The 12,404-nt window shown below is 34.0% G+C and overlaps 1 protein-coding gene across 1 annotated transcript; it reads left to right on the top strand.

The window, feature by feature from the left end:
* The first annotated feature begins 4,657 nt into the window (after window positions 1–4,657).
* LOC143254302 (histamine H2 receptor-like) lies at window positions 4,658–12,150 on the top strand. Its single transcript, XM_076509286.1, has 2 exons — window positions 4,658–4,788; window positions 9,685–12,150. Exon 2 carries the CDS (start codon window positions 9,819–9,821, stop codon window positions 11,424–11,426), a length of 1,608 nt encoding a protein of 535 aa, XP_076365401.1. The 5' UTR covers window positions 4,658–4,788; window positions 9,685–9,818; the 3' UTR covers window positions 11,427–12,150.
* The last annotated feature ends 254 nt before the right edge of the window (window positions 12,151–12,404 follow it).

Raw genomic sequence — 12,404 nt, 5'->3', positions numbered from 1 at the left:
TATAAAACTGGATTTTATATGAGAAGTAAGGCTTGTTATTTGACCAACAAAATGTTGGATGAACCGAAAGGTACACATTCACGACGTCACGTGAAATCTATCCCTTTAATTCCGCCTAGCATTAAACAAATTCAGGTAATCTTTCTGAGCGTGTTGGCTAAATAGCTTGACCAGAAAAAAACTGTTTCGATACAAATAGGCCTAAGAGTTCGAGACCTGACTTCACAAATTAGGGCGAAGTCATTAATCATGAAATGTATTTTAATGTATGATGTTATTCTTTCAATTTACGGCTTACTGGCTGAACTCTCAAGTTTTCTGTTACTTGTAACTTCATTAAATTTGACATTTCATAGTTTCCAATAATTATTTAGAAAAAGAAAACATTTGTGACAATTTGATCACATTTATCAGTTAAAATCATCGTCACACATTCAAATACATGTAGAAATAATAATATCTGCCCCTACTTTCCCTATTTTCAACTTTATCATCAGCTCTTTTTATTTTTTTAATTTAAATAATTATTCTTCAATAAAAGTATTAACGTGAGTTTCAAAGTCGTAGCATTCATTAGAACAATGGATTCTATTTATAACTTTGAAAACAAAGTTTCGATACTCGAGGTTAGCAAGCACAATTAACCCATTAAGCATTCGTTAGAACAATGGATTCTATTGGCTAATCCTCTCCTGTTAATATATTTTTCACATTGTTATCAGTGTATGCAATCTATAATTCTTTACCACAAGCTACATTTTCTTCACGGTTGTTTACACAAAGTTTCGATACTCGAGGTTAGCAAGCACAATTAACCCATTAAGCATTCGTTAGAAGAATGGATTCTATTGGCTAATCCTCTCCTGTCAATATATTTTTCACATTGTTATCAGTGCATGCAATTTATAATTCTTTACCACAAGCTACATTTTCTTCACGGTTGTTTACACAAGCAACTATTATCAGGATAATATCAGCTGTTAACACTACCATTTTTATCTCTACACGACAAAGCATTTCAAAGGTGTTACAATTAATTCTGTTATAAAATGATAGAATGTAAACAATAACCAGCCTTATGCAATACAAAAAAACCTTCAAATTTGTATTGTATGGATGGCTAGCGTTTACATGTTACTTTGGAAAAAAGTCACTATATCTTCATTTCTGAAAACTACCGAAGCTATCAAGAAAAAAAAAACGAATTTTTTGTATCATCATTAGCATTACATGAGGTTCTCTCAGACCCGTCTTTCGCTGGTACAGAGGTAAGTATAAGAGTTTACAATGCTAAGATCAAGGAATTTGGTTCCCCTCGGTGAACTCAGCAGATAACCTGATGTGACTGCTATAAAAAAAAACATATTGTCAGTCCTTTTAAGTAGCATTGTATGAGAATCTCCCACTCCTATCACTTTTGTACCAAACGTATTTTCTAGCATGCATCTTATCAACATGATATACTAAAAATATTTTCCTTGACACTCGATACCTTTTTCTTTTGTCAAGATATCTAAAGTAAAAATTCCTTAATCCTAAATTACCTGATCCGAAATCCAATGCTACTTTCTTCAGATGTATTGTCAAGGTATTGCTGTTCTTGTTTCAATCACGTCTTGAATCTCGGGTCCCTTGATCAGTGGCTCAAAAGCCTAACCACTAGGCTACACACAGTCTATTTTACATAACTGTGGTTATCATAGCAGATATAATGTATATAAATTAATCTAGGATTTAAAGTGTTAACTTAAAAGTACTGCATAGCTTCGTATTGATGATGCAGGCTTGTAGAAAAATTTTACAAACCTTCGTTTTATTAATTACTAGCTATATGGAAAAGGGGCTAAACACGAAATCCAGTTAACACCTGTAAAAATCTAAATATTACTGCCTTCAGTACGTTAACAAAGTAATTTTATAAATCTTTACACTATTTCCATTAAAGCTACGTATGCAACATTCAAAAACCAAAACCCTAACAAATGAATTACGCTATGTAAAAAAATTTGTACTTTTCTTGTTCCTGGGTAGAAAGTGTTATTTCCCAACTACTTATGCCTGAAGTAAATGGGAAAGACCTATTTTTGTCTTCAAACTTTGCTTTTGGGACCATGGTAATGAAATTTTCAAATTACCCGTTTTTCAGAACATTCCAGGTAGATTCAGTGCTGAGTAGATGATACAAAGTTTTCTGGAACACACAAGAGTTTTAAAGAACTTTCTAAAATGTCGTAGAAGAGGAGGTAGACATTGGAGATCCAGATTACAATTTCAGAGGTGCAGCTGGTGAGAGAAACCCATACTCTCTCAACCAAAGATACCTCAATGACTTGATCAGAGATTTTGGGCTAACAAAGTCGAATGCCGAGCTTTTGATATCTTGGCTCAAGGAGTGGGATTTGTTAGATAAAAGTGTGCAAGTCGCAAGTCAGAGGAAGCGTCACCGATATTTTTCAAGCTTCTTCACTCGTCAAGATGGGCTCTGCTTCTGCCACAATGTAACTGGTCTGTGCAAGGCGATTGAAATTACCTGTCACCCGAACGAGTGGTTCCTGTTCATTGATAGCTCATCCAGAAGCCTCGAAGCTGTGCTGCTCCATAACAGGAATAAGTATCCGTCTCTTCCCTTGGCTCATTCGATGCACCTCAAAGAGGAATACAACAGCGTCAAGACCTTGCTAGAAGCCTTGATGTATGTCAAGTATGGGTGAAAGGTTATCGGATACTTTAAAATGTTGGCATTCCTGGTGGTCTCCAAGGAGGCTTTACTAAGTTTCCCTGTTATCTTTGCCTTTGGGACAGCAGGGATACCGCAGCGCACTACAACAGGAAGCACAATAAACCGAGTTCTCTGTGGGGATGCACAATGTCAAGTGTGAACCACTAGTGAACCTCCAGACGATATTGTTCTCAACATTGCACATAAAATTGAACTTTATGAAACAGTTTGTCACAGCTCTTGATAAGGAGTCTGCAGCCTTCAAATATCTTCGAGACTGCTTTCCTAAACTGTCTGAGGCAAAGGACAAAGATGGTGTATTCGTTGGACCAGAAATAATGAAAATCCTAGAGCGCACAGAATTTCCCAAGAAGCTCAGTAGGATGGTAAAAAAGCTTGGGCCAGCTTTGTCGCAGTGGTTTGGGGTTTCTTGGGCAATCGCAAATTATGTGGAACTGGTTGAAGCTCTGGTGAAGAACTACGGCAAAATGGTCTGCAGGATGTCCCTGACAGACCATATCCTTGACGCTCATTTTGATAAATTCAAGAAGAACATGGAAGCATACTCAGAGGAGCAAGGTGAGTGCTTCTACTAAGATATACTGGACTTTGAACGCTTCTACCAAGGAGCGTATAACGAAAACATGATGGAAGAATATATTTGGGGGTTGATACGTGAAAGTGATTAACATTACAGTAGAACTTTTGTATAATTTTAGTATAAATACATGTAAATCTTGATTCATATATCATTTTATTCAGATCTTATGTAAATGAAAATGTGCAAATTTACCCGTGTTTACCAAGAAAATAGGTTAATTTCATTATCCAAGTCACAAAAGCAAAGTTTAAAGGAAATAATGGCCAGTTTTTGTAACTTTTACAACATAAGCAATTAAGAAATAACACATACTATCCAGGAAAAAATTGTGTTACATAGTGTTATCCATTCTTTATAACACCGTTAAAGTTACGTATGCAACATTAAAAGACTAAAAACCCAACAAATGAATTATCCATTCTTTAAAACGTTGAAATTATTTAGTATTATAATTTATTCGAGCATCTGTGGAATGTGTAGAGATAGAGATTAGGTATATTTTATGTTTTACAGATTTTTGTGTCCTAGACATATGCAACAGCCAATGAAACTCGAGAAGTTTTTGCTGCTCGAGGGCATTATACGCCCACGCATTTGGGTTTATTAGTACGCACACAAAACTGTAAAAACACTGATTCGTAATGATCATGGTTTCATTTGTCACGTAAAATCGCGCAAATAAGATAGCGCAGGATATAGAATTTTCTCAAGTGTTTTAGTTCGCCGTGCATCCTTAGGTCAAGTGGAAAAATTCGAGTATTAATGTGTTGTATGCAATGATTTCAGAAGCTCTGTGTTCTTTTTCTCTGTTTGTGTTTATCTTATTTTTGCTTTCTTTTACAGTCGCGAATTTTCTTCTTTGTCTGTCGCTATTTTTTTTGTGGTAAATTATATTTTGTAAAACTTAGATAAATCACTCCATGCAAAAGTAACCCAAAATGTTTCTTTCTGTCACAGTTATTTCAGAATTGTATTTTTTTATGTTTAGAATAAATATATGATTAACTAAATGTTGCAGGCCTTACTAATGCATTTCACGAATAAAAAAAATTCAAGAAGAAACTTTGATAAATGTAAATATAAATCCTTTATTTTTATTTTTGCAAAATCTCTGCTTTTGCTGTTTTACATTAAACTTCTTGAACCTGTGTGTTTTTCTGACATTATTCTCGTAGGTCTCGTACTTCATTTTTCCACCAGGGCTCGCTTTAGTCAGAGTAGTGTTTCCAGGTTTTACGTTGCTATAGAAACGAGTGGGTTCTGCCCACTGAAACGCCTTGTTCTTTCCTATAAAACGCCGTAGCACTAACTCCTCGTCAAATCACACATCTCTAGAATGATTTCCGTTTGAAGAGAAATAAGTTTTTCATATTTTACGCATACCTCGTTAACAGCGCTAAGCGAAGTACTGGATGTCGTGTTTTAATATTCAGATCTGCGACTACCAGCCTTACAAGATATTATTAGAGTAAGTTTTAACCTTGTTTTTAAACTCAGACCTGTCTATTTTAAATATCGAAAATTATTAAATAACTACATATATCAGCACTTCAGAAAATCTGTTTGGTTGATTGTTTTATAGCTAAGCCATATTGAGTTACCTTACATGTCCACCGCGGGAAATCGAGCATCCGAATTTTAGCGTTGTAAGACTATAAATTTACCGTTGTACCAGAGGAGACATTCCCATAAAATTTATGAGAGAGTAATGAAAAAATTAACTTTATTTAAAAATATTAAATCCTATGAGTCAGGCAGGTATTAAACTAAACAGTTATACCATAAATAATGTCAATTGTAAACACAGCTCACTTCTGTTATTTGTTTGATGATCTTATTGCAGAATATGTATTAAAGCGTCTATTTTAATATCTTGTAACATGACAAGTGTTTATTACTATTAAAACGAATGAACTGCTTTTGTTGTTTATTGTCCTTTCGCAAGAATAGACAAAAACGATCATACGTAAATAAATTAAACCTTGAAAAATTAAATTTTCTCAAGATTTTAGCAATTAAATTAGTTGCAACATGGTTGACGACTATCATAGGTAAAAAGAAAGTTCTAACTATATTTAAAAGCAGGAGATAATCAATGTTAAGGAAGCAGCAGAGTGGAGCTAGTCCTTTTTTTCCTTAATTCTTTTTGTCTTTACTAACACTTTAATATGGTTTTAGGAACATGATTACTGGACCAGTGGGTTTTGTTTACTAAACGTGTTTTCTTTTCTAGCATAGGTATCTTATCTTAGTTTTAATTTTGCGTGAGTATGCCTCAGTCTTCACTCCCGTCACTGTTCCTGTCACGATTTCACTCCCAAAACTACATTCATTTGTGATAGGCTTAAACACTGAAGTTTGCATATTAAAAGACAGAGCTTGATCTTAAATTAATATTTATTTTAAATGCACGATGTGATAGTTTAAATATATCTGTTTAAAACTATATAAATAGTACATATGATTTGTTTAAAATTACTTCATGATAAAGTACTCACTAATAAGTATGATTAATTTAAAAAACATCATGATAAAATCATTATTGATAATTATCTTTCAATTTAAAAACATTTCACGATAAAGTCCTTACTGGTAGGTAAGATTCGTTTAAAAATGCTTTAAAATATTAGGTTGAGGAATAATTCGTGAACGTTTTTAAATAATTTCATTCAAGCATTACATGCAAGACTATACAATACTTCAATGCATGAACACATTACACCCAAAACATTTATTATGATACTTTATTTCATGTAATACCTAGGTATATAGTATGCATTGTTTTAAACGAAATTGCAAGAAATTAAATGCGAAAAGCAGATGGTGTCGAAAATGCTCGATTTTGTCCACTTGACATTCCATTTAATGAGCTGAAAGTGAAAGCAAAAATTAAAGACATATGAAAATCAAACACACCATCTATTAGAGCAAAAAATTATCTACCAAATGACATGAAATATTTTGCGAAAGCGTTTCATTTATGAATATATTTTGTTAACTTGAAAAAACGCTCACGAATTATTCCTCAACCCAATAAATTCGTTGGTTTCGTTTTCCGGTGAAGCAACGGTGAGTTTAAAGCGCTAAAATCAGTGGTTCGATTCCTGGTTGTGAACACAATGCAAATAGCCAATTTTACGACTTAACACGTGGTGAAAACAGCAACCGTTGTCTTCGTTATCTTTTAATATAAATAATTTATTTTAATCCCAATGACAAACACCTAAAGTACTTTATGTTATGATGTTTTGGTTTCACCGTCATGATTTGTTTTTCAGTAAGTTTTACTGTATTTTAAATTGCGGCAGTTACTCTTTCTTCTTATTTATATTAAATTTTATCTGATTTTTATGCTTTATATCTGATCCTTTAATACTGAAGGTGAACATCTCTCGGCGAACAAAAAATATATATAATATTTTACAAGCTTCGGATTTAGCCCTAATCACCGCTAAAGATAAATAGAATAAGTATCTAAGACTAAATAAAGTCTCAAAGAGAGAAAATTAGAAATTAATAAATATATTATTTCATTATTTTGTATAGCCATACCATGTAATTACGTCATTACACTTACATTTCATTTATACAGCTGTTGATTTGAAATGCAATAAGAACGATTATTTCTCGTTACTGACAGAATAAAGAAGCATTTTCGTTAGAAAATCACATATGCTTAGGACAACCCTCCCGGGATTTCACGAACGAAATTTTCCGAATTATTCACTGTTTTCATTCATTCACTTTTGTATAAGTATTGGCATTACCAGGAAATGTTTGGCCTTTACGTAGGGGATGAGATTCAGAGGGAATTTCAGAGGTAACATCCCCACTCATGTTTTTCGTGGAAGCATTTGAAGAGGGTAGGGAGTGGTGACTGATAAAAATTTATTCGATGGACTCCTTCATAAAACTGCTTTAAAAAGGGCGTGTTCACAAACTCTACACTAAAATGTGATTCTACTTTTATGAATATGAATGTTTCCAGAAAGCACGTAACTTTCATTACTCAAGACTCTTAAATGCTAGCCACTTTCGTCATTCGCGAAAAAAAAATTATAAAAAATTCGATTCCTGCACAGTTTATGGTAAACAGACACTTTTCATAAAAAATAACTGAATTTGTTAAAATTAAGAACAGCTGATAAATTATTTTGTTGTTAAGCACAAAACTGAACAACGTGCTGTACTCACCACGGATATCAATACCTGGGTTTATGCCTTACAAATCTCCAAAGTGTTCGTTGAGCACAAGAGGTCAGCTGAGAGAATAGAAACTATGAAACTGGCTTTACCGCTTCGATCATTTGTAACGTGGTAGAAGCAGCATTTTGCTTCAGTTTTATCATGTATGGCAAACTTCGAAACTGAGTTCGTGTATGAAATACGCATGCATTTTTATAATACTGTCTAATACTTTCAAAAATACAATTAAACCTGCAAAATTATAAAGAGAAATAAACAGTTTGTTACACTACAAGAATGGGACATCTGAACACATCATTGATAATCGGAAAAACGTTATCTGTACTGAGATTAACAAAATAATTTGAAACATTTTGTTGTTAGCGTGTTATTCGATGTTTTAAAACTTCCTAACTGATGTTAGTTTGTCTTCAAGACACTAAAACCTTAGAAAATGACAACTTATTATCACTCTTAACATAATAATTTTGCCCAATTTTAGTTCAAGACAGTTTTCGAAAGCTACAACAATATTCTTCTTTTACTACGTTTCTATTGACTAAATTCAGCCAGACCAAGTGTATGTATCAGATACATCTGGCTGTACATATATTTGGAAATTTTAGTTCCGTGAAGTATAGCATAACATTTATTGAGAACTTAGGAAACGATAAAATCATTGCAAATTCTTTCCACGCACAGTTTCATACAGAATAAAGCGATTTTTCTTTTTAAATTTTCATTGAATATAATATACCATCTATTTTGTTCCTAAAGTATAAAAAGTGTTGGGAAAATTTATAGCTTGTTTTTTGAATTTCGCACAAAGCTACTCGAGGGCTATCTGTGCTAGCCGTCCCTAATTTAGCAGTGTAAGACTAGAGAGAAAGCAGCTAGTCATCACCACCCACCGCCAACTCTTGGGCTACTCTTTTACCAACGAATAGTGGGATTGATCATCACATTATAACGCCCCTATGGCTGAAAGGGCGAGCATGCTTGTTGCGACCGGGATTCGAACCCGCAACCCTCAGATTACGAGTCGAACGCCTTAACCCACCTGGCTATGGCGGGCATTTATAGCTTAAAATTAAATACAAATGTGGTAAATTTTCATTAAATAATTATTTTATTTGAAATAACAGAACTGGTCCTTATTATCTTTTCTTATGTTTGTTTGTTTTGTTGAATTTCGTGTAAAGCAACACGAGCGTTATCTGTGTTAGCCAATGCCACTTACTATCAGCTGTGGAATTACATTGCCCCCCAGTAGCTCAGCTGCATGTCTACCGTCTTACAATTCTAAAATCCGGGTTTTGATGCCCGAGATGAGCAGAGCACAGATAGCCCATTGTGTAGCTTTGTGCTTAATTCCAAATAGCGAATTACATTAATTGAATAGTCGGACTTTTCCGTCGCACTCACGTACCCTAATTACTGAACATGATTTTTTTAACGGGATATGAACCACGGATCCTCGAATTCATAATATTCTTTTCTGATGACCTTTAATTAAACTTTTACATTTTAAACGGTTTTTTTTACAATTAAATTCTTTCCATCATAATTAATAGATCTTTGATTATCAATCTTGGAACTAATGTTTGTCGTAATTTTTATGATGTGTGGATTTTGTTACACATAAAATTAAAAAGTCTTTTAGTTTTGGTTTCAAAAAACTAATTTTTTCTGCACTAATAAATTGAGGGTATTACGTAACCGTTATTAAACAAATGATCTTAATAAAATTACTTGTGGTAAAAAAGGGGCTATTTAATGTAATCTTTTGCAAAGATAGTTTCAGTATAACCAAGGCAAAAAGTTCATTCTTATGGAAATGTGCCTCACCCTTTTAAAATCTTGCTGAAACCCCGATATACATATAATAATTTTACTATGATGTGACCGATATCTCCAAATAGCGTTTTACATCAAAATAAAGTTGCGTTTAATTAACCAGCTTGTTTGTTAGAAATTGTTGTTTCTACTAGTACACCTTAACCTAATTTATTTACCAGTGCCAGCTAAAGTATTTCCATAATAAACTAAATAGAATATTACAAGGCAAATCTTAACTCAAATTTAGGATTTATGTTTCTTCAGTTTAAATATTTTTGACAAATAAGAGATAAACAAGGTTTATTGAAAAGAAATAACATTTTTTCTCTCTTTTTCACAGGTAATACACCCATTGTTTTAAAACATGACTCATCATGTGCAAACGAAGAATTCTAATCTCCCCTTTGGGTCACAATTGCACCCCAAAGTTCTGTTAACCGAACAACACCAAACTTGGAAATCAACCATGAATTTATGTTGGCTAAAGAAAACACTGTTGAATCTTTATTAGGCCTCTCCTTCAAAGAAATGCGACAAGAACTTCAGACGGTCCTTTTATTTTTAATATTTTCTGGCAGTGTCGTGATTAACAGTATGGTATTTATACTGTTTTACAAGAAACCAAAACTAAGAACTTTTTCGAATCGTTTTATCTTAAATCTCTCCTTAACGCACCTTCTTCAAGCCGTCGTAGTCATGCCTTACATTCTCTTTTCTGGAGTATTCAGCGAGTGGCCCTTTGGTGATGTGTGGTGCCAGATTAGCGGATTCTTATTGCTATATTTTAGTATGGAAACTGTATTTTCTTTAGTACTCATCGCAGTAGATAGAAATTGTGCTGTGAACAGTCCACTTCACTATTCCATGACCATAACAAAGAGGAAAACAGGGGTTTTCATCGCTGGGACATGGTTTCTTGCCTTTTTCATGTGCTTACCTACACTTTTCGGAATCTCAACGATCAAGTATCGTAAAACCTGGCATGCTTGTGCCCCTGTTTGGATTAATAGTGATTTCTGTATCATCGCGTATTCCATTCTGTTGATAACAGCTGGATTTGCTGTACCACTGTTCAAGTTAAACTGTAGCTACCGTTCGATGTTTTTGATTGCTAGAAGCAGCAGCGCCCGAACAAGAAGACATGCAGCTAGTTTGACAGAAGTTCATGCCACAGGAACTCAGAAGAGCTATGCTGTCCATCTTTTAAAGAAAAAATCCTACCGAACAACCACCTCTTTGCTTCGTCAGTGGTCGATTTTCGGAAACGAGTGGAAAGCTATAAAAACTGGATGTTTGGTCATTTTCTCATTCATTTTATGTTGGCTCCCTTTCTTTTTAGTCATTGGAATTGAACCTTACATGAAGAACGAGAGCTGGATGCCAGGTTACTTTTCTCCTCTTGTCATCCTGTTACCACTGAGTGCTTCCCTAATTAATCCATACCTTTATGTATTTCGCAACAGAACAACGTTTGCATACGCCAAACAACTCTTCTATTGTGGTCCGTCAAACAAAGATAGAGTTTCGCCTAAAATGAGATCCACCAGACATTATGTACTTCGCTCTGGTAGTAAGCCAGTCACATTTTCTACGAATTTGATGAACAAAAATCATCAAACTTTAAGGGAATGTAAAGTCCTACGAAATTTTGCTTCGAAAAATTGTCAGGTTGTTGATCATGCTAATGGAAGCAATACAAATCAAATAGATGCCCATCCCAACTTGAATCTTGAAGGAGGCAGAGTCTGTTATTCGCAAGGATTTTTGGCTTCCCTTCACAATCAACCACTGCAAAGAACCTGTTCAAGTGGCTATTATTCAATCTCTCCACTTTCTGAGCATGTCTTTACGTTTAATCTTAGACCTCACTTGGACTGTGGATCCAGTAGCAGCGAGACTGTTGACACTGGAAAGTCTTCCATAGATAGTAATGACGACAACCTCAGTCTACTTAACAAACGATTCATTTCGAGAAGAAACACGTGCGCTGCTGTTCTGATGAGGGACGAATTTAATGTCAAATATCATACCTTGTCAAAAATATCAGTTCATACTCCTCAGAAGCGGAGGGAAACAAAATGATCAAGTCTTCTTCTTACACATTTAAACAGATTTGTCAGAGGCGGAAATCTCTTCCACCACGACGATTTGTCTGTTACAGGTCCACTCAAAGTACGCTAGCATCTGTGCTATCAACAGACTGTCAAAACTTCAACATCCTGAATATACCAACTTTTATTTCTAAAAGTAAAAACGGAACAATATTTAACCGGCAACACAGTGTAATAGTTCTCCAGAACGTGCGTCGGAATAACGAAGATAACGTTCAACCGGACAACAATGGTAACACCTGCTGAATGATCTCCGACAACAAATTAACAAATACAAAAAAATTTATTCATCAAATAAAGCTGTTTTATATTTAAATCGTAAACACCCTGTTTTTATTATTTAGTTCGCTTTAATAATGCATTTTGTACTTTGTGATTAATATTTTGTATTCTGCTCCTTTTAATTTTTGTAAAATAATATTATTTATGAAAGTAGATATAAACAATGTTGGAAATTAATTTAATTTTTGTTTAGTGTTTATCATGTAATATTATTAAATAACGGATCTGTTCTGCAAATATTTCGTATTCTAAACCTTAAAAATAATTGTGTAACACTGCTCTTAGCAGAATAAATTTTTGTTTTATTACGTAGCTGTATGTCGGCGTGGACATATCAACTTGTTATGAACATATATTTATGGTATGTAACATTAAGCTGTATATAGGGTTGTTGTTATAATTAAATATTTTAAGATTATGTTAAAAACTATTAGTCAGAATCAACAGTTACTTCTTAAATCTGTAAATAATTGTTTGATTAAACCGTTTAATAACAACAATAATTTTGATCACATTATTCTGAAGCGTATAAACATCTTAATATTTACTAGGGATAATATTCCCTAAGTTGATTTGGGCCGGCGTGTCTTAGTGGTTAGCGAATCGGGTTACGAATCCAATTAGATACGTAATGCTGCCAAACATGGTTCACACTTTTAGCTATGGG

This window comes from Tachypleus tridentatus, chromosome 1 (assembly GCF_004210375.1).
Source record: "Tachypleus tridentatus isolate NWPU-2018 chromosome 1, ASM421037v1, whole genome shotgun sequence".
Taxonomy (NCBI): Eukaryota; Metazoa; Arthropoda; class Merostomata; order Xiphosura; family Limulidae; genus Tachypleus; species Tachypleus tridentatus.
This window is presented reverse-complemented; position numbering and strand designations above follow the sequence as displayed.